The 23,817-nt window shown below is 36.9% G+C and overlaps 1 protein-coding gene and 2 pseudogenes across 1 annotated transcript in view; 2 read left to right on the plus strand and 1 right to left on the minus strand.

The window, feature by feature from the left end:
* The window catches only part of HFM1 (helicase for meiosis 1), a 99,032-nt gene extending 75,832 nt beyond the window's left edge, over window positions 1-23,200 (plus strand). Inside the window, exons 30-38 of the mRNA XM_059688824.1 lie at window positions 3,541-3,621; window positions 4,779-4,894; window positions 6,936-7,015; window positions 7,936-8,039; window positions 18,510-18,620; window positions 20,154-20,244; window positions 21,940-22,051; window positions 22,203-22,357; window positions 23,017-23,200. Coding sequence (XP_059544807.1) covers window positions 3,541-3,621; window positions 4,779-4,894; window positions 6,936-7,015; window positions 7,936-8,039; window positions 18,510-18,620; window positions 20,154-20,244; window positions 21,940-22,051; window positions 22,203-22,357; window positions 23,017-23,086 — 920 coding nt within the window. The 3' untranslated portion in view covers window positions 23,087-23,200. The remainder of the gene's footprint in view (window positions 1-3,540; window positions 3,622-4,778; window positions 4,895-6,935; window positions 7,016-7,935; window positions 8,040-18,509; window positions 18,621-20,153; window positions 20,245-21,939; window positions 22,052-22,202; window positions 22,358-23,016) is intronic.
* On the plus strand, window positions 10,800-11,886 carry LOC132230796 (UPF0729 protein C18orf32 homolog; annotated as a pseudogene).
* On the minus strand, window positions 13,014-13,431 carry LOC132231910 (chromatin accessibility complex protein 1-like; annotated as a pseudogene).
* Window positions 23,201-23,817: the final 617 nt, after the last annotated feature.

The raw sequence follows: 23,817 nt of genomic DNA on the forward strand, positions 1-23,817 counted from the left end.
ATTTGGGTCCTCTCTCTTTGCTTCTTGGTGAGCCTGGCTAGAAGTTCATCAACCTTGTTTATCCTTTCAAAGAACCAGCTCTTGGTTTCATTGATTTTATGTATTGTTTTTTGGTCTCTAGGTCATTTATTTCTGCTCTAATCTTTATTATCTCTTTCCTTCTGCTCACTCTGGGCTTTGCTTGTTGCTCTCTTTCTAATTCTTTGAGTTGTAGAGTTAGATGATTTACTATCATTTTTTCTTGTTTTTTGAGGTAGGCCTTTGAGAGCTATAAACTTCCCTCTCCGGATTGCTTTCATTGTGTCCCATAGGTTTTGGATTGTTGTGTTTTCATTGTCATTAGTTTCCAGGATGTTTTTAATTTCTTCTTTGATCTCATTGGTAACTCAATCAATATTTAATAACATGCTATTCAGCTTCCAAGTGTTTGAGTATTTTGGGTTGTTTTTATTGTAGTTTATTTCTAATATTATGCCATTGTGGTCTGAGAAGATGCTTGGTATGATTTCAATCTTCTTGAATTTGGGGAGACTTTGTTTGTGACCCAATATGTGGTCTATTTTTTAATATGTCCCATGAGCCCTTGAGAAGAATGTATATTCCGTGGCTTTGGGGTGAAGTGTTCTGAAGATGTCAATTAAGTCCATCTGATCTAGTGAGTCATTTAGGATTGCTGTTTCTTTGCTGATTGTTTTTCTAGAGGATTTATCTAGTGATTTCAGTGGTGTATTAAAGTCCCCTACTATGATTGTATTATTGTCGATCTCTCCTTTGATATCTTCCAGGAGTTTTTTTATGTATTTGGGTGCTCCTGCATTGGGTGCATATATGTTTATCAGGGTTATATTTTCTTGTTGAATTGATCCCTTTAATATTATGAAGTGGCCTTCCTTATCTCTTGTTATGGCCTTCACTTTGAGGTCTATTTTGTCCGATATAAGTATTGCTACCCCAGCTTTCTTTTCCTTTCCATTTGCCTGAAAGATATTTTTCCATCCCTTCACTTTCAGTCTGTGTGAGTCCCTTCTTCTGAGGTGGGTCTCTTGTAGACAGCAGATGTATGGGTCATGTTTTTTTTATCCATTCAGCCACTCGATGTCTTTTGGTTGGAGCATTTAGTCCGTTTATGTTTAAAGTTATTATTGAAAGGTACTTGTTTGTAGCCATTTCTTTTTGTGCGGCTGTTTTCTTTCTGAGCTTTTTATTTCTTCTTTTTACACCAGTCCCTTTAGCATTTCTTGCATTTCTGGCTTGGTGATGATAAACTCCCTTAGCCTTTTTTTGTCTGTGAAGCTTCTTATTTCCCCTTCAATTTTGAATGATAGCCTTGCTGGGTAGAGTATTCTTGGATTCAGTCCTTTGCTTTGCATCACTTTGTAAATTTCTGTCCATTCTTTTCTGGCCTGATGTGTTTCTGTTGAGAAATCATTTGGTAATCTAATGGGAGATCCCTTGAATGTAACTTTTTGTCCCTCTCTTGCAGCCTTTAAGATTCTCTCTTTGTCCTGAACATTTGCCATGGTAATTATGATGTGTCTTGGTGTGGGTCTTTTCGGATTCACCTTGTTTGGGACTCTGTGCTTGTGTGATTTTTTTCTTCCCCACCTCTGGGAAGTTTTCCGATATTATTTCTTCAAATAGGTTTTCTAACCCTTGTTCCTCTTTCTGTTGTTCTGGCACCCCTATTATTCGTATGTTGTTTCGTTTCATGTTGTCCCATAGCTCCCTTAGGCTCTCCTCCTGTCTTTTAATTTTTTTTCTCCAATTGCTGTTCAGTTTGGGTGTGTTTTGTTTCCCTGTCTTCTAATTCGCTAATTCAGTCCTCTGCTTCTCCTAGTCTACTGTTGAAACTTTCAATGGTGTTTTTTATTCCAACTATATCACTCTTCATTTTTTTCTTGGTTCTTAACATAATTTATTGATTTTTTTCATCTCTTTCTTCTTACTTCCTGCATAAGTTATTGATTTTTTCCTCCATCCAGTTTATGCACTCTAGGACCCTTAATCTGAATTCTTTTTCTGTCATGTTGCATGCCTCTGTATCACTTATCTGCTTTTCTGGCGAGTCCTCCTTTTCTTTCCTTTGGGGGTTTCTTTGTCTACCCATGTTTGATCATACCGCCATATCTAGATGTGGAGTCGTTCAGTGGCTGCTCCTTGGGTGGCAGTGGCTCCTCGGGCTGCGGTTGCTCCTCAGGCAGTTGTGGTAGCAGCTGCTCCTCAATTGGTAGCAGCTCCTCTGGTGGGTGCTGTTCACAGTTGTGGTGGCTCCTCTGGCTGGTGGGGGGAGACTTCACACACAGCTGCTCTTCCCCAGACAGAGGGTGTGGTGATCAGGAGGCTGCTGTTCCTTGGATGGGGCGGGCTACACAAGCAGCTGCTACTCCTTGGAATTGTTGCTTTTAATCTCTTAAGTGGCCTCAGGGCAAGGTGTTTTCCAATAGGGTGTGTCAAATGTCTATCCCCCCAGGCAAGGCAGATGTCTATCCCCCCAGGCAAGGCAGATGTCTATTTGGCTGTATGAGGGAACGACTGAGCCAAGGAGACTTGGGGTGTCTGCCTTCTGAGCTCTGTCCCCCGAGTCCCCAGTGCTGGCTTCTGCTCTCACAGCTCCAGTCCACTTCACCCTCCCTCTGCCAGAGCACAAGGTGGGTGGCTCCACAGGGAATGTTTGTGCCTTGGCCCTTTAAGAGGGTGCTTGAACTTTCAGCTGCCACTCCCTGGCAGACAGCACCCCACTGCTTTTCACAGCTTGATGTTATATGGATACCTTCCTCAGTTTGGTGCTCTCTGCTGGGGCGCCCAGCTCCGGGATTAGATCCCAGAATTCTCAGTGGCACCTCCCCCCACTTCACCACCGGCTGAGATATCTCTCTGGGACTTCAGTTCCCCTCTGTGGGTCACGTCTCTGCCCTTCCTACCAGTCTCTATGCCGGCTCCATCTTCGGTCCTTGGGTATCAGGGTTCTCTCCTGTGAGTTTTCCGTTGATTATTCAGGAAGCCTTCTCATATTTCAGTTGTAATTTCAGCTTGTTCCTGGGAGCATGACCATGCAGCATCCTCCTACTCTGCCACCATTTTTAATCCACTCAGCACTTATTTCTAACATCTGTTAAATATGTGTGGTGTCCTATCTTCTAGTAGCTATCAGTGATGCCATCAAAATGCCACGAGGTTTGCTTCTTTCCTAGTTCTTCAGGCTTACGTACAAAGCAACAAAAAAGTTTCACCCTTATTCTTACCTCATTCAGGACAAGAAGTGCTGAGTTACTCTATTAATTTCAGGAAAATTAACAAAAGCTTATAGATGGCTCAGTGTTGCTTGTGAAAAGTTGAGTTGCCACTAATAGTGGGACAGGGACTATTATCAGAACTATCTTTTTAAAAATTACATATTAAATGGGTTAATATTGGAGGAAATGTGAAAAATCATAGTCTTTTTGTATTGTTTGAAAGGAGAGACTGGTTATAACTTAATTATATTAAATTCATTATAATAGATGTAGTAAAAATGGGTTTGTTTATCTTATATTAATTTAGGAATGACTACCTGCAAAAAACCTGGGAACCGAGAATGTAATCATCACTGTAAAAATAAACAGACTTGTGGACATGACTGCTGTGAGTTCCATAACACAAGTTTATTTCAGGTTTTAAAAATTGAAAGGTTTTTGATAAATAGTAATTATATCCTTGCCGGGAGCCGGTCCATGCTTGCTGTTTCAAGGGACCTGGCATATATGGCATACGGTTCTTAATATGTTTGCTCACCTTCTTGGTGCTGTGTTTTAACCAAGGTCACCTCTCCGAGAAAGGTTGTTTCCCCAGGTAGGGATTTTCCCCTGAAGTTAGGGAGGGAATAAAACCCCTCAACTAAGTGCCAGGCGGGTAATTAATCACTTTAACTATGAACAATCATGCTTAAGCTACATAATCTTTACTCCCTGGAATGGAGATAAGAAACACCCTAACCTTTGGAATAGAGATTGATAGGATTGGAATCAACTGGTATAAATACAGATGCAACAAGACAACAACAGACAGAATTCAGAAGACAGAAAGACACAAAACTTAGAACACAGAACCAAGAGAGACAGAACCTAGGCACAGAACCTACACAGAACGTTCTCTAGAGAGAGAAGACATCGCTGGAGAGAACATGGCAAAAGATCCTGGACAGAAACTAGCCTCAGAATCTAGAGACAGAACCTAGCGAGAGAACATGGCAAAAGATCCTGGACTGAACCTGACTACAGAAATTGGCAAGAGAACCTGACTAGAACATGGTGACTGAACCGGGCTGGAGAACCTGGACAGAACTTGGCTGGAGAACCTAGCGAGGGAACATGGCTACAGAATCTGGCTGGAGAACCTAGCAAGAGAACATGGACACAGAACCTGGCTGGAGATCCTAACCAGAACTTCGCTGGAGATCCAGACCAGAACCTCTCTGGAGATCCAGACCAGAACTTGGCTGGAGATCCTGGCTGGAGATCCTGGCTAGGCTGCTGATCAACTGAACGCTGTCTCCGTGTCATTCCTTCTTCACCGACTCCGTCCACGCCTTTGGGGACCCCTGGACCTGCTGGGGTTGGGCCCCGGCATATCCTAATTATTTATGTGTGATATTTACATTATGCATTTTGTAACAAATAGTTTTCTTTCTCTTGTGGGCAACATGAAAAAGTAAATATTAGATTAGAAATTTTAAAGAAATTTGGCTTTCTATGAACAATACCTGAAGTTTAATCTAAAGAATCTTTAATTTCTTTCCATAGGTAAAACTGGAGTTGCACAGAAGTCAGAAATGAAAGAGTCAGCAATTTCTTCATATTTATCTGATTTAAGAAACAGAAATGCTTTTTCATCTCTTCCTCCAGTTAAACGTCTCAAGGTTATTTTTCATAGCATTTATCCCTTATTCTGTAATTAAATGTATATGAATATTCCTTTACTGAGTATCAATTAAGTAGGTAGCCACAGTGTACTTGAGGGCCTGACTAGGAATATGACCATTATTCATAACACTGTTTTTAAAGGTAAAGGTATTATAGTTCTTAATAATCAATCTGTAAGTACACTTTTGGGACATATTTACTGACTCTTCCCTCATTAGTTTTTTGGGTTTGTTTAGTTTTGTTTTGAGAAAGGAGGGATATGTAGCTTGGCTTGCTTCAATAATTAAGACTAGACACTCTTGCCCTTTCCTGGCTCAGTCTTTGCTGTACTGGGCTGGGAAGTGTGAGTTGATTTTGATTTATGCACCTAGATGAGTACTGAGCAAGAGCCTCCCTTCCAAATAATGAAGAAATGGGAGTTCCTACTGTTGGATGGGCTAGTCACTAGCACACTTATTCTAAGCCTAAGTCATCATAGCCAGGGCAAAATAATGGGTCAGGCCACAAAATAACCACATCAAGAAGATGGCAGAGTGGCTATTTCTTTTCTAGAGCTTGTATAAGAATGAAGATCCTAAATCCTGAGGGTAAATCAAGGGGAATAGTGGGAAATAGGGAGAGGCATGCAGTTTGAAATGACTACCATCTGAGAGAATTTTTTAGCTGTTCAAGTTTTTCCTTTCTTTCATATTTATTCCATATTAGTTTTTTTTTCCTTTCCATAGCCATTGAGCACCAAAAATATGCCAAGCACTATAATAGGTGCTAAGATACAGTGGTGAATAAGACAGTTTTAGCCCTAGTTCTCATAGAGCTTACAGTTGAGTGAAGGAGATAGCTAAGTAAATAGGCTTTTCCAGTATAGTATGATAGGTGATTCTGTGGCAGAAGTGTAGGATAACTTGCACTTAGATAGAAAGTGTATTCACTTCACACTTGATAGGTCAGGAAAAGATTCCTAAGAATCATGATTGAGACCTAAAGGATATATTGGCATAAGCCAAGTATGAAGAGATGGGCACCAGGATGGTGGTAGAGAGGGACAGAAAAATATTCTAGACGTAGAGAATATGCAGTGTTTCAGAGTTGAGAAAGAGATAGAGATCTCTTCAGTTAGAAAATTGAAGTAATACAATATGTCTGGACTTCAATTATAAGTGGTGGGGGGAGTGGAGAGAGATGAAGCTGGAAAAGTAAGTAGAAGCTAGATCATAAACATCTGTTTGCTATTTTAAGGATTTGGACGTTATCCTGAAAGTACTGGGTAGTCACTGAAGGACTTTAATCAGTGACATGATCAGAATTGCATTTGGTAAAGTTTATTATGTATGCAATGTAGAGAATGGATTAGTGAATGATACAAAAGGAATGTAAGGACTCATTAGGTGGGTTTTACAATAATGCAAGCAAGATGATTGCCTAGTCTAATGTAGTGGCAAGTAGCAACACAGAGAAGTATAAAATATTTTCCATAGATAGAATCAACTAGCTTGGTACTTAAATGGTTATGAGGGGTGACAGAGGAGTAGTTAAAGATAATGACCAACTTTCTGGCTCGAGCAACTGGGAAAAAATGTAGGGCCTCATTGGGGTAGGAACTCTGAAGGAAAAGCAAGCTTGGAGGTGTAGAGACACTATAAGTTCAATTTGGGAAATAGTGAATTTAGAGGCCTGCAATATGTCTAGCTAAAGTTGTTTTACAGACAGCCAGACAAAACTGTTTGAAAATTAGGAGAGAGCTAAGCTAAAAATATATATTTGAGAGTCATTCACATGTAGTTAATCACTAAAGCTACAGGAGTAGATGAAATCTTTGATTGAGAATGTGTAGAGTGAGAATAATGTCTAGTAAAGAACCTTGAAGAATATCTACATTTAAGAAGGGCCTAAGAAGGAAATATGATTTGAGAACTAGCCTGAGTTTCATAATTCATTGGTTTTTGGTCTTTATGTACCAGCAGGAATTTTACTATTTGGCTCATTTGTTAAAAGGTATTGATGTGAAATTGGTAGCCAAACTTTTTTTTTCATTAATAGATGCAAATGAATAAATCTCAAAGTGTGGACCTTAAGGAGTTTGGTTTTACTCCAAAAGCTTCTCTTCCTAGTATATCAAGGTAAAATATTCATCATAAACTCTGTGTTCCTCAAAGTATTCATTTACCCAGAGAAGGGTGGTCACTAGCTACTTTCACATCATGGTAATAATTTGGTTACATAAGGTAATGACATCATAAGAGTTACATTATCTTTCAGACCCTAAACTTACTTAGAACTCTACTGTTAAAGAATACTTTAACATTCATTGAATAATCTCTTCCCTCGGAAACTACCCATCCTATATGTCATTCTATCAGGCTCTCTCTGCCTTCTAAATTTAACAGGTGACAAGAGTATAGTTTAAAAATAGGATTCATGTTTGTGTACAAAGTCTAACCTTTTCCATTTGCAGGTCCACTGTATACTAATAATACCTCAGATTTATAATAAAATACTTTATAATTAAAAAATTTACTTTTATATATTATGTCTTTTGCCCTTAACATAGGTATTTTTATTCCATTGTATAGGTGAAATAACTGAAGCTCATATTCCTAGTTAATAAGTCAGCATCCTTTACCTATGTTTTGATGCCTAGATAGCAATACTATACGTCATTTCCCATTCGGATAAGGGAATTTTATATGCAGGGATGATATTTAATATACTTAACTCATGCAGAACAGGTGCCAACACTACTTCAAGAGATCCTGTCTTTTTTATCTAACAGAAAGTAGCATTAGCAACAGATTTTTAAGGCTATACATAGATAGCAGATAATCTACATATTTGGGGCATATAAAGATGACTAAGTATCTTTTGATTCTATTAAAACCTGTTTTTTACCCTTTACTATCCAGGCTGCTACAGTTTATCATAGAAATGTTGAGTGAATGAACCATCCCTTTTTTTTCATTTATATGAATAAGTATTTTTCAGAGTCAGATTAATTTCATTATTTTCTTTAGAATTTTTAGTTTTATTTATCTTTATAAAGGTCAGAATATTTAAACACACCTGAATTATCTGTACTGGAGCAGAGGGATCAGCATGAAATCTGTGCAAATGTTCAACAAGAACCATCTGATTATCGAGATAAAGGTAAATTACCATTGATATTGACTTGAGAGAGAATATGATTTATCATTATTTTGGATTAAAAAATAATGTTATTGAAAAATCAACATCTGAAATCATTATGATTATAAATTTGGCAACATTTTTCTCTTGGGTTATTGAACCAATTTTAAATTCTTTGGATCTGTTATTTCAGATGGACTTACTATATCTGTCTTAGAATTTAAAAAAAAAATTTCCCTATATAGTGTTGACTATTTTTATTTAAAGATACTATGAGGGAAAGCGGAGGAAATAAGGGATCTTTGAGTACAGAAGGTATTAAAATGCTGAACTATTACTTTTACATATCTTTAGAATTATTTAAAATAATGTTTATAAAATTAGTCCAATTTTACAAAATGACCATGTGACCTTGGGAAAATTATTTCTTTGGGCCTTACCTTTAAAATTAAGAGATTAAATTAGGTGACCTTTAATATCTCTAAAACCTATGACTCTTACAATTTCTGTGATATATCTATATATATAAAAGCCTAAGCAGCCAACCAGTATCTATGACACACACTGACCACCAGAGAACAGACACTCAACACAGGAGCTGCCAAGCTGCAGTGACTTGGCAGCTGCGGTTCTTGGGTAACACACCCAGAATCAGAGAGGAAGGAGCCCGATTCTGGGGTGTGCCACCCAAGAACCACCCTCTCGCAACCTGGGACCCCTCAGAGGATGTCAGAGAGCCAGTTTCAGCCTATCCCCACAGGCCAGGCCAAGGGACCCCACAGGTGCACAGATTTGTGCACCCGGCCTCTAGTAAGAATATAATCTAATTTATAGGATATAGCTGGTATGTAATCTAGGTTTGCCTTTTATCTGTGTTTGTCATTCAATTAATGAGATAATACATATACATTTTTTTTAATATTGTGATTAGCTCATCATTAGTCTGGATCCTGCCATTAAGAGCATCATATTGGGTCATATTTAATAACAAGTCTGTTAAAATGTGTGAGAAATAATCCTGGCCATAGAGTTGTTTTTTCAGCAGCTATATGTAGAAATGATAAGCGTGGGGTTTTCTGAAAATAATTTCATGTGTGTATCTATTGAACCATACCAAAAGGACTTGGTATCTATTGCCTCACTTTTCTTTAATCTGTCATTATGCTTCTTCTAGCCCTAATTTAAGATCTTAAGTAAGCAAGGGTTAGAGTACCCACAACTTCGTATGACACCATGATAGCCATTAGGCCCAATATAAGATTAAGAAGAATCCCCTGATCTCACCTAGAGGATCAGAGCATTTTTCCAATTGTTCAAAGCCTGAATGTCACCACAACATGCTTAGAAGGTATAAGATTTTCAAACCTCTTATTTTTATCTCCCTTCAACCTATAGCCCTAGTACTGCATAGAAGAGTTTATCCTTCCCTGTACTTACTTTTACTAGTATGTTGTTTTCAGAGTTTTTCTACTTTTATTTCTTTTCTACCCACTATTCCAAATCCAATTTATATCAACACTAATAAAAGAGAAAAATGGTAATTGGTGTACGACGATACCCTTTTCATTGGCTAATCAGGGCTATATGCAAATTAACTGCCAACTAAGATTGGCAGTTAACTGCCAACAAGATGGCGGTTAATTTGCATATGTAGGCACAATGCAGGGAGGTGAAAGGGAAAGCAGGAAGAAGCCCCCTGCCACTGACAGTGATCAGAAACCCAGGGGGGAGCTAAGAGCTGGGGGGCAGGGCAAAGGCGGCCCTGGGGCTGCCTTTGCCCTGCCCCCCAGCCATGATCGGAGAATCAGGTGCCTTTTCCGCCCTGGCCAGTGATAGCAGGAAGTAGGGGTGGAGCCAGCGATGGGAGCTGGACACAGTCGAAGCTGGCAGTCCCGGGAGCTAGGGGTCCCTTGCCTGGGCCTAAAGCGATGACCACGATCGTGGGGCCGCTGCAGCTGCGGGTCCCCGCTGTCCGGGCCGGATGCCTCAGCCAGAGGCGTCAGGCCTGGGCACGGGGCCGATCCTGCGATTGGAGGGTGATGGGGGTCAACGCCTGAGGGCTCCCAATATGTGAGAGGGGGCAGGCTGGGCTGAGGGACACTCCCCCCCACATACACACACCCAGTGCACGAATTTCGTGCACCGGGCCCCTAGTATGATATAAAAGTCTCATCATGATACTTTAACCTCCAATGAAAACTGTGTTGCTTAATGCTACCCCCCTTTTTTGGATTTTAAAATTTATTTTAAAAAATAAACTTTAAAAACAAGAGAGCAGAAAACATCAGTGGTTGCCTGGGAATAAGGAAAAGGGTATGTGGAAATACTTGGGGTGATGGAACTGCTTGCTTACACAACCAACAGATTGAACATTAAGGATCCTTTTACTGGGTGTAAATAACTCAATTTTAAAAAAAAAGATTAAAAGGATAAGAGCCAAAAATTTACCCAATGTGAAAAAATACAGAGCTTATGGTTTTCTCTTGTGGATAATAAAAAGTTATCGTGGGCGTAAAGAAAGGAACAGTAAATGAGATATCTTCAATATACAAAAGATTCTAAAATGTTTAAGAAGAATACGCTTATGCAGAGGTAAAAATTTCTTTTTAGATTTATGATTTGACTTCAAATTTTTCTCTAGGGATAAAAATGCTAGAAATGCTTATTTTTAAATTTCACAAAGGTGTCACAGGTAATAAGGAAGGCATTAGAATAATAGAGGGTTCTAAAATTTGATCTACAGAGCATTTACTGCAAAAATACATACAACTTTTGAGGTCCCTCCCTCCGAAAGTGCAGACATTTCCATTTGGGCTTGGTGGTTGCGGCTCAGGAGCTCCCACCTGGGACAATGGTGTGCATTCCTTGTATCATCATTCCAGTTCTGCTCTGGATCTACAAAAAGTTCCTGGAGCCATACATATACCCTCTGACTTCCCCCTTTGTTAGTCGCATATGGCCTAGAAAAGCTGTGCAAGAATCCAATGACACAACAAAGGCAAAATAGACTATAAGGGTGCAGACATAAATGGATTACCAATATCAGGATCGACAGAAATCTCTGATAAAAAGAAAGACAAAAGGCATTAACCCAAGAACCTCCTTGTTTTCAAAATGGACCTAATAATGTGAAGCACCTTCTTTATAATTGTCTCTGACCTTTTTTTTCTTAGAACTCGGGGTGGATGGTTTAGATGTTTGCCTGATACTGATCAGGAAACACATGGTATTTATATTTAGAATGTATTTGGTTATAGTTAATGATCTCATTCCCGAGTTCCTTTTTCATTAACATAGCTTTAATAGTATGAATGAATAGGAGGTTTGTGCCAGTAGACATTGTTACTAAAGCAGTACCTAAATATTCTTGGGCTTCTAGCTCCTGTTCAGGCTCTTTGAATTTGAGTGGAGTGTGTTTTCACTATGAAACAGTACAGTGAGACTGTGCAGTGAAATAAATTAACGGGAGTGTTTGGAGGTGATAATGACTTGAAACATAAAGTTATAATTACTGCCCAACACAATGGAGCCCTTTATCTGCTAGAGTAGAAATTACAGGTTTTTGCTCCGAAGAAAATAGCAAAGACAAGAAATTGAGGAAATTTCTTTGGGAAAAATGGAACAGTTTTTACATAAATGTCTAATGTATATTATAAAATTCTAATCTTTGTTGCATTCCTTATATTCCTACAGAATGTATTAAATGTTCAATTTAGCTTGTGGTTGGGGTTTGGCTTTTCTTTTTCTTTTTTTTTAAGTTTAAATATTTCTTAAAAGGGACATTTTTCACTGTATCAGAAAGCAGAATTATAATAGCGTGCTGGCATCTGGACAGTTCTGAGACAACAATGTATTATTTTTTAAAGTATATTGTATTAGTTATTGTTGCATAACAGGATACTCTAAAACTTAGTGGTTTTCAACAACAGTGACATGACTGGACAGTTCTTTGCTGGTCTGGGCTTCTATATGGTCTTTCACTCCTGGGCTGCTTCACTTTAGGGACTTATAAATGTTCAGAGGTGATGAACCATATCTTTATATTATATTTACTTATTCTCTCTGAGGCAGGAAATGGTTGGAAGAGACTTCTGTCTTTGAGTCCCCAATGAAGTCCTGGGTCCTAACCAAGGCTCTGTCAAACTCTGTGTGAGCAAGTCTTCATTTGATAGAAATCAGTAGGTTTCAAGTGTTCTGCCCCAACCCACCTGAGGGATAAGATAAATTCCCTTTAGCAACTAAATTCAGTTGATTAGTTTGTTGTTTAAAGTATAAAAACTATATTACAAAAATAGCAGATGTTCACAGTAAAACAGTGCAATGTAAAGTTAAAAAATATATAACCTTTAATAAAAAAAACTTTTAAGTTCAAAATGCAGTATTTAGACAAATATTCAAATTTTCTTAAAATACAAAAATGTAAATGTAACATACTACATACAATGTAACAAAATGTAACATAAACTACATTGAGCTAAAACTGAATGTAGTTGCTTTTACATAACTGGTATTTATTTATTTATTTATTTATTTATTTTTTAATATATTTTATTGATTTTTTACAAAGAGGAAGGGAGAGAGATAGAGAGTTAGAAACATCGATGAGAGAGAAACATCGATCAGCTGCCTCCTGCACATCTCCTACTGGGGATATGCCCGCAACCCAGGTACATGCCCTTGACCGGAATCGAACCTGGGACCCTTCAGTCCGCAGGCCGACGCTCTATCCACTGAGCCAAACCGGTTTCGGCCATAACTGGTATTTAGAAGCTCTTTGAATTCTATCCCTAAATGAAAGTTAAGCAGAATTGTCTTTGGCTGTACAGACAGCTCTCTCTTCGTGCCCTCCAACTACATTATGGGCTTGACAACTTTCCTTCTAGACATTTATGGTGTAGGTGCATCTGGCCCTGCATCCCAGGAAGGAGCACAGTGTCTTCGAAGCCTCTGAAAGGTGAGGAGACTGAAGGCTGGGCTAATCCAGGATCCTCCTCACTAGGTGGACTTGAAAAGAGTTTTGATTTGGGTGTAGGATTCTGCTTCATCATCACTTTCATCAACATTGTTATTCCCCTCCTCCTCTTCTTCTCTCTTCTACTTAAATATTTTTAGATATATACTGGCTGGTATCTTCTTTGGTAATATGTCTGCAAGAAACTGGAAAGTTTCTGATTCTTCTGCAGTATTTAATAAATCATTGTGCTTTCTTTTCTTTTCCACTGCCATGTCTGTAGGAATAGGTGGCTAGATATTGAACAAAGAGTTCCATAGCGTTAGCCATGCGCATGAGTGCTTCCTGTTTGATTCTGGACACCTCATGCGAGCTCTTCATGATGACCCAGATGCAGGACAAGGGCAGTGACAGGAGGCACTTCTCCTGTCACTTGTCTCTGCCCATGACCACATCCGCCATCTTTCTGCCCCTCTCCTGCAGTGACTACCCCCTCTTTTGAAAGAAGGATCTATATAGTATACTAGAGGCCCGGTGCATGAAATTTGTGCATGGGGAGAGGGAGGTGTCCCTCAGCCCAGCCTGTACCCTTTCCAATCTGGGACATCCCTCTCACAATCCAGGACTGCTGGCTCCCAATCACTCACCTGCCTGCCTGCCTGATTGCCCCTAACCGCTTCTTCCTGCCAGCCTGATCACCCCTAACCACTCCCCTACCAGCATGATCGATGCCTAACTGCTCCCCTGCCGGCCCGATTGTCCCTAACTGCCCTCTCCTACAGGCCTGGTTGCCCCCAACTGCCCTCCCCTGCAGGCCTGGTCTCCCCAACTGCCCTGCCCTGGCGGCCATATTGTGTGTTGGAGTGATGGTCAATTTGCATATTACTCTTTTATTAGATAGGATTCTAGCTCTGCCATTTAGTAGTTGTGTAATCTTTCATACTATACTTACCCATTTTTCTTGATACCCTCATCTGGTTATATTTTAGCATTAAATGAGATAATGTATATAAAACTCTTACCATAGTATTTGGTACTATTATTACTAGTAATAGTGTAAATTATACTTTTCACACATTAGCCTTTGGTGACAAAACATACTGTAAATCTATTCCAATATTGCTCTTAAAAATGTTTTTAGAAAAACATAGCAAGTTTTATTATCTGTATTCCAATTTCCAAAAGGGAAGAAGAAAAATGCCAGAAATTTTATGAGAAAGCATGTTGAATTATAAAATTTTAATTTCTCATTTTACCATGAAAGAAGCCAAGAACTTTGAGAGTTTAAATGACTTGTCCAAAATCACATCTAATTAATGGCAGAACCAGAAATAGAATCTATATCTTTTGATTCCCAGTTCAGTGCCATTTCTATAAATTGAAATTGACTTTTAGTTATCAGTGAGAATTAAAAATTGAGCCAATAATATATGAACTCTTTCAACTTTCCACCCCACAACTCTATATTTCTTTGTCTCTGCACCCATCATTAACTTTCTATTTGTCTTAAAAAAGAATGACCTTTTCTTCTATTCAAGGTTTATCTTTCCACTGGCAGTCTTAATCTTTCCAATCCTGTCTTACTTGGGACTTAAAGACCATTTATGCCTCTCCTTTACCCCACATTTTTACAAGCTCTCTTCCCTATTGTCTCTTTCTTTTTAGCATATAAACATGCTCAAATCTCTTTTCTCTTCTGCTCCATGTCCCCAACTAACTAGTTATGGCCTTTTTGACTTCTAGAAATTCTATTCAAAAAAAGGAAACCAATTATCGCATGTAAGCTAAGTCCAGACAGGTTATCTGGCTTTAATCTTGCTAGATCCAGGCATTCAAATGATCCCATCATGCCTCTGGTTTTCACTCATTTATTTAGATATCCTGGTTATTAATGGGCTTTATTTTTTAAACGGGATTTCTCACATGGTAATATGCCCCCAACTCACATTTTCCCAGTTTAACAGCTTCAGTAGAAAAATGCAGTGTTCCCTATTAGCTTTGGCAGACCAGAGTTTATCCCGACTGGCCTCATTTGAGTGTTGTTTTCATTCTTTAAGCCAGGAGTAGGGAACCTTTTTTTTTTTTTTGCCAAGGGCCATTGGGATATTTTTAACATCATTTGAGGGCCATACAAAATTATCAACTTACAAATTAGCCTACTATATTTGGTCAAATGTTTAATTAACTCACCCCTAACCCCTTGGCAGGGCCAGACCAAATTTCTCAGGCCTTATTTGGTCCTCAGGCTGGACGTTCCCCACCCCTGCTTTAAACATTCCCTGTACCCTGAAGACTGGGCCATGTGTTCCACCCACTGTGGCGCTGGGGAAGCCATAGTGCAATGAATGACATCCTCACCAGCATCACATGGAATGTTGGAGGCAGTTTCCTCAAAGGACAAGAAAGATACTCCTACTAAAAGAAAGAAAAGCATGCCAGGCAGATTAAAAACAGAATCAATAGTCTTTATACTCTTTATCTCTTTCTTTCCCATTGAAACAAAAATTCTTGAAAGAGCAATTTATACTCACTGTGCTCACTTCTTTACCTCCTTATCACTCTTCATTCACTAAAATTTGAGTTCTCCATCACTCCTTTGAAACTGCTTTTTCGCAGACAATTTAGTGACCTCCTACAACATGCTGAATTCAATGAACTCCTTTCAACTTTCATTTTCTTTGAGCTTTGTAGTATTTGACACTCTGTCTTATCCTTCCGTTTGGAAATCTCTCCTTTGGTGTTGATTAAACCACTCAAAATTGGGTCTCCTGCTACTTCTTCAACTGCTTGGGCTTTTCTTTCTGTTGTTGTTGCAAAAGGATCCTTTTTGTTTGTTTGTTTGTTTCTTCTCACTTTATAAACCTTTCTTAGGCAATGTCACCTAAGCCCATGTCTTCAATTACTACCTATATTTGGATGATTTCTAAATCTATACTCCCATCTAGATCTTTCTGTCTAGCCCCTGACCCATTTACGTATCACCTTTCTAGACATATCCACCTAAAAGTTAACATGTCAGCATCTGAACTCTTTTCTTTCTGTTTTCTCTCTACCTCACTCTGCTCCTTTTCATTTTTCCTTAGCTGAGTGAAAGAACTCTTATTTTCCAAGCTGCTAAAAGGCAGAAAAGAGTCAGCCTAAATATCTTACCTCACATGTAATTGATCACCAATTCCTATGTATTTTACCACCTAAACATCTCTATATCTATTTTTTCCTCTCTGTTTCTTCTGCTGATACTCTAGTTTAAATATTCATTGTCTTTCACTTATTGCAGTGGCTTTCTTAACTTTTTTTCTTTGCTTCCAATCTCATCCTCTAATTCATACTATTCCAAGTGATCTAATAGGCATATCTGATCATGTAAGCTTCTTGCTAAAATATTTTTAATATTCATTGCCTATAAGAAAAATAAAGTAAATTTCTTAACATGTCAAACAAGCTTCAACACAATCTCACACTTAACTGCCTATGCAATCTCAGTGGGCCCTGCTTTCTCCTTCTACTTTGTGTCCCATAAAATCTGAAAACACAGTTTTCCAAGCATTCTCTTGTCTCTCATACTGATATGCTTTTCACATGCTGTTCTCCCTTCATGGAATATCTTGACTTTCCTTCTTGCCTTGCTCTATCATAGTCACAAAATTCTGTCAAGTTCAAATTACAATGTTACCATCTTACCATGTTACTATCTGAAAGGTGGTTACTCTGACTGCCGTTGTAAGTTTAGGTCCTATTCCCTATGCACTTTGTACCTAGTTCTATTTTTAGGACATATTATATTGTGAATGTGTACCAATGTACAAAATAATGTGAACTGTAGTTGTAGGTGAAGTTTAAGAACAAAGAATAATGTGAACTGTAGTTGTAGGTGCAGTTGAAGGACAAAATAGGATTTGGAAAGGTGAAGAAGAAGATAGAGGATTGGAGCAAGCTTATACTGGCTTGTGAGAGATTATTATTAAAATTTTAGGAATCTTTCAACTATTATTAAAAGTTTAATTATATATAAACTTTCAATTAAATAAAATATTTTTAAAAAGGCTATAAATACTCAAAACTAATCAGATCCTATTTATTCTACTGTTTTATTATCTGTGTTCTTGAGATTCTTTACATCTATATTTGTATCTATATAGTGAAAATATTATACAATAGGGTGCTATTAGCCTTTCTTTTCAACTTTGCATTCAGTGCTGTTATGTTGATACCTTAAAATCAACCATAGTGGAAGTATTTATACCATGGAAATCAGCAAACACACAAATCAAGACTTGGTTTATTGTTTTGTTTGTTGTTTAGACTTAAAAAGGTGATGTAGAAAATGTTAATAGTACAAATTAAATTTAGAAGTGTATTGTGTCTGTAGCCATTACATTGTGAATAGTACAAAAAAACTTAGGGAGTATTCATCTAGTATTTGAAAAATATAATCCAATTCAGCAAAGAAGTTGCTTGAGTCAGTGGATGAATGGGTAAAGTCCCAACATATGTCTTTGTTATTTAACTTTTATCGTATTTGTTAATGTCAACAAAAATACCAAACAACATTCATGTGAGAATTACATTCACTTGTCAATTGCAACCATAGATGTAAAAGTTTGGCAAAATTCAATGAAAACATTCAGTGAGAATCAATTAGATATATGGAACTTATAATAAAGCATGCTGTATACTTTATTATTTGCAAATTGTGTGCTGCATATCCTTTGCTTATAATAAATATATATAATACATAAAACAAACAATATGTATGTATATTCATACTTTTTAGAGAAGCAGTCATTAAACAATTATTAGCACACTGGCATGGAAAACTGCACAAGAGAAGTCGTTTAGTCCCCATAACAATCTTGTAGATATTATTATCATTCCACGGAGGAGAAAACTAGGCTCAGCGGGTTTAGGTTTCTTGTCTAAGATCATACAACTAGTAAATGAGGAAGGTGGAATTTTCACCCAGGTAGTCTGGCTGTAAGCCCAGTCTTCAAACAATGTATAACACTAAATATTTTTTAGCAGGAGAAAAATTAAGATATATTTTGGATAAATATATTTCATAAAAATACTCAAAATTAACTTGTAGGGAGAAGAGTTGAAGGGAGGAAGACCATTTTCCAATAATAACTCTAGTTTGGAGTGGGGTTATTCTCATATAGGAATTAAGATGGAAATTTTATTCAATCTACAAGAATCCATTAAAAATTAAAGTTAGCTCAACTATCAGTGTGTGTAATTGAGTGAATAGAATTGGTTAAACACAGTATTCAATAATGCTTGACCCAATGCTTTTGAAAACTACTATTCAAGACCTCTGTTTTAACTTAAAAGATATGTTTGATAGATCAGTAGATAATATGCTTATGGTTTAAAAAGTACCTATACTCTTTTATCCATATGCATGGCAGATTTATCTAGTTGGATCTATTCTACAACTTTAAATGAGAAAGCCCCTCAAGCAGTGCTGTTTAACAGAAATCTTAATGCATCTGGAAACCAGAATTTGATAGATGTGGATAAAAACAACTCTCCATTTTCAGAAGTTTTGAATGTGAACTTCGAATTGGAAAATGAAGTTTGGGATGATTTTGATGATGAAAACTTAATGGAAGTTACTAGCTTTTCAGCTGATAAGAACACAAAAACATCAGGTAAAATTGTATGTTAGCATGAAATAATTTCTTGACATATTCTTTGAATGTTTTTCAGTTCAGCCTCTGGGACTAATTTTTTTTGTCTTTTTTTATTTGTTTGCTTAATTAGCTTTGGTTTGTTAAGATTGTAATTTTTAGCAGAACTGAAAATTTGACCCACAGATAGCATTTCCTCCTCCTGAGGACAAGGGTCAAGGTCATTCCATGAGGATAGTATACAAATAAGCTTTTTCTATTCTGTTTTTCCCCTATCTAGTTAAAGACCCTATTCAAATTCAGATTGCTTATTCAATTTTTTCTCATAAAACAAACTATCCAGCTCTCCATTCTAAGATCACACATGGTCTGCTAATATTTGGGACAAAAATATTTCCTTTCTAAAAGTATTCATCTGCTAGCCAAGAAAATAAAAGATAACTTTTATTTGTAGGAGAACTATTAACTTTATCAGGTATAAATAAATCGGAAAGGATTTGTTTCTTTGCATTAAATATTGTATTTAAGTCATATTCAATCCAAAAATAATGGGATTTAGTTCCTTGAGTTACTGGCAGACTTACTCCTGTTCACCAAAACAGTGAAGTGGAAATCTTGGTAAGTGTATGACATGACAGTGAGATGATGACAGTCTCTCCCATGATGGCTGCAAGAAGGGAAGTCATTTCCTCAGAATTATAGTTGACTCTTAATGTATCCACCCCAGTCCTATTTTTAAAAAGGCTTTCTTAAGGAAGCAAATAGAAGTTGAAATATTGTTTCAGGGTTCTAAGAATTACCTAAAGAGCTAATACTCCTTTCAGAAGGAATAGGATTTGACCACCTTCACAACGTAGACCAGAAAAATCTCCAGCATGGGATCAGTATGCACAATTTCCTATATTACAAGACAATTACTGGTCCCTACCTCAAAATTAAAAGCACTGTCTACTGCAAGTTAAGAAGCAATTTATACTGATCATTCGAGGTAGCCTAATCCTATGAGGCATAGCTTTGACACTGGGAAAATCAATTTCAATATGTTTCCCTGTGTATAGAAACATTTTAACTAACTTAATTACGTGTATACCATTGAAAATTTTGAATGAACTTTAATTTGATCATTTACATGAATTAAAAACCTATAATAATAAAAGCATAATATGCTAATTAGACCAGACAGCCAAACGACCTTCCAAACGTCCTTCTGGACGAAGTCAGGGCTGCGAGGGCTGAGAGGCAAGCTGCCATGGCTGTGAGGGCCAAGCCCCTTGTATGAATTTTGTGCATTGGGCCTCTAGTAAGTAAATAATAGTGACTTAGAGACCTTTTATTATAGTGACTAATAAGCTACCCTGCATATTTTGTGGTTTTACTCTCTTATTTTTGTTCCCTTATTTAGCTATGCAAATGAAATTTTATTGAGAAGAATTATGCATTCCTTCCTTAGCCAGGTTATATCTGTTGCATAAAGTGAGCCCTTTTAGATCTTGTGAAAAGCTCCATTCAGCTGTTTCCTGGCATTTTATTTCAAAATGTTATCTCTTTATATAGGATTTGGAAACACTTTGAGTTCAGCTACCAGGGAACGTGAACTATGCCTCCAAGAGTCAGAGAGCAAATTCCAAAGAGAAATGTCAAACAGGCAAGTTTTAGAACTTAGGTTTGGAATACAAGTTTGTACAACTTTTTACAATTTTATCTTCTCCTGACAAGTAATTGGAGATGGGCATCAAGTCTTAAGATGTCAGAGAAGCTGTAAAGTATTAGCCAAACTAAATCCTTTTAATCTTAGAGCTGTGTTTTCCAAAGTGCTGTTGTCAGACCACTTGCATCAGAATCACCTAGGGAAGCGGTTCTCAACCTGTGGGTCGCGACCCCTTTGGCGGTCGAATGACCCTTTCACAGGGGTCGCCTAAGACCATCCTGCATATCAGATATTTACATTATGATTCATAACAGTAGCAACATTACAGTTATGAAGTAGCAACAAAAATAATTTTATGGTTGGGTCACAACATGAGGAACTATTTAAAGGGCCAGAAGGTTGAGAACCACTGACCTAGGGGGTGATGTTTAAAATGCACACTCCTGGGCCCCAAACTAAACTTACTGAATCGTGGTCTCTGGGGCTAGAGCCCAGGAATCTTCATTTTTCACAAGACTTGAAAGCTGAATAGGAGTTCAATAAGGCATTGCAAGTAGAAGAGGCATGTGCAAGGGATAAGGTTTTAAAAGGCATCCTTATGCTCAAGGATCAATAAAGTGTGGTCTGACCATAGCATTAAGGCTGAGATTGCTGAGGTCTGATTGTGAAGAACCTTAAATGCCATATTAGGCACCATATTAGGAGTCTATAGGCATCTGGCAGGTTACAGACTCAACCTGACTTCAGGACTTGGTGAGTCAAAGCCAACTGTAGAGTATCCCATCTAAAGAGAGAAACCACTACTCGGCTCCAGCGAGTTGTTGCTATGCAGGAAATGAGTGTCTAGTATTGTCAAATATTCTAGTTTAAAAAAATAAAATGCTAGGCATCTAAAATGTTATGTGATATCTCCTGACTTGTAATTTTGACAACTAATTTTAAAAAATGTGATAATCTCTAGTGCCCTCCTCCAAAAGTAATAATTATAATGTCTGTAGTTTGGATGTAGCCTAGAGGCCTCGAGTTTTTTACCTCCATAGTAGGCAGTAAGGTTATCACCTAAGATTGTTAAGCACAGGATAAACAGTTTGATCACAAAAAAAAATCATCCTAGGAACTTGTAGAAAGATATGTATTTACTTATTGTCTGTTCCTCTACTAAACTGTAACTCCTTGAGGATTTCCTTACCACTTTATTCTCAGATCCTAGTACAATATCTGAGATATGGAAGCAAATAACAGGTGTTTTTTAATGAATGAATTGCATACAGAAGAATAAAGGTGAATTCTAGTATAAAGTTATACATAGGAAGATAACTAGAAATGTCTGTCCACACAGAGACCAGAATAAGGAAAGGAGGTTAAAAGGGAGACCTAGAAAAGATTTACAGACTGCTAGATGAAAGACAACTAAGCATGAGACCCAATTTTTTAAAGAAAATAGTTGAGTGATTATTTCTGTCGCTCTTTAAAATAGTATTCTTATCTAATCTGGAATATATAAGTTGTTGTTTTGTCCAAAGGAAAGGAGATACACCAAGTCTCCATGAGTCTAAGAAACAGGGCATCAATCTATGGTGAAAAATATGGTAAGCTTTAATCATATTCTCCAAAGAATTACCGATCTCTAAGTTGGAATGGTTTCTTTATCTTATTTGACATATTTTACAAATAATTAACTTTGATTTTTAGTTTTGTTTCATCGCAAGAGGAGCCAGATATTTATTTATTAAATTCTGCTACATCCAAGTTTGGCGCATCCTCCGTGACAACATTTCCTCAACAAGATGAAAATACAAATATTGTAAGAAGCACTTTTTGTTTTTGTTTTATTTATTTTATTTTTATTTGGGGCAAATACTTTTTTAAAGTGTTACATTGTGTGTGTTTTTAAAATTCTATTTGAATAGTTAAACTTTCAGTGATGGCTGTTTTATTTAAAACTCAAAATACAGGTCCATTTACAAAAAGGAAAACAACAAAGCCTGTCACCAGTGATTGAAAGGCTATACTTTCCTCACTCTGAAAAAAGATCAAATTCTTCAAGTTCTGTCAAGAAAGTGGATTTCTTTGTTAGAAACAGTGAATGTAAAAACAAAATTGATTTAAGGTAAGAGTCCTTTAAAGACATATCAAGAAATACCAATAACAATTTTTTACAGAGAAATTCAGCATTCTTTTTCCTTGATTATTTTATTTATTTAAAGACATTGAAATTTTAGATCCCTGGTGAGCTAACTCCTCATGGGGATGTAAAGTACAGCATAGGAAATATAGTCAATAATATTGTAGTAACTAACATAAACAAACAAACAAATAAATAAGAAATCCAAATGAGATCAGCTAATATTTCAAAAGTTCAAGCTATATTTTAGCCAACCAGTTCTTTCATAATTCTACATGTTCAATAGGGGAAAAAGCTACATTAAGTCTAATAAATGACCCACTGCTGCTCATTTTTATGAGTAACTCTGTAGCAGTTTCCCCCACCTTTTGAATAGTCACATTCATAGATGTATTGATTAAATGACATTATTTTCTAATATGTTTAAAGATATATCTAAGGAACTTATCTGACAGTTTATAAAGTTTAATTTTCCACCACAAGACTTCCCACAAGGTTATGCATATTGAAGTTCACTTGACATATTAAGCTTTCAGCAATCTTCAAGTTTATCCATTTTGTATTTATTACATTATTTATTGTGTATTTTAAAATAAATTGTGTTACAATAATAGTTATATTTACATTTGCTTTTTTCCCCCCAGTAGGTATCATCCTGATGATAAAGATGATGAAATGAAGTCTTATCTGGGAATATTTGATGGTATTTTCTAAAAACAAAAATAAGACAGTGCTCTTTATATTAATAAGACAAATTACAAAGATACCTAATTAGAAAGCATGCTTTTTTTATTTTTAAAAGTAGATAATAATTGTTCAGATTTATTTCTCTTGGATTTGATTAGTTTTGTTGAAATTTTCACAACAAAATATTTGGACTTATTTATTTTCCTATTATATTGTAACTTTAGGAAAAGTACTTTTACAGTGGCTTTGTTTCAGTAAACTGATAATTAAATTTTACTTAGAAATAATTATGTTATTAATTAGATATTTTGAATTATGACAAGAACCAGTTTAAAATTTTAGTTTTATATTTTTTTAAGAAGAAAGGTATTCTGTTAAAGCAAAATAATGCTAATTAGTGAATCTTCTAAATTATTCACCAAAGTTGTTTTGTCTTACTAAATTTTTTTAAGAATCCAGTAGCTATCGGAATCTGTTATTTAACTTCAAGCAATAAATGAAACATTAGTCAAATTAGATTATTGTCTTCTTTTAGCTTGTTTTTCAGTTAGTGAACTCATAAAACTTTATGTTGGTTTTTAGTATAACAAAAGGTATTTCCCATTATTTTCAATGAATTATATCTCAATTTTATGTATTGACTAGAGGCCCGGTGCACGAATTCGTGCATGGATGGGGCCCAGGGAGCCGATCGGGGCCGGGCCGGCGGGGTGGGGGGCACAGGAGGTTGTCCAGGGGGGACACCATGGGAGGTTGGC

The sequence above is a fragment of the Myotis daubentonii genome, chromosome 3, assembly GCF_963259705.1.
Source record: "Myotis daubentonii chromosome 3, mMyoDau2.1, whole genome shotgun sequence".
Lineage (NCBI taxonomy): Eukaryota > Metazoa > Chordata > Mammalia > Chiroptera > Vespertilionidae > Myotis > Myotis daubentonii.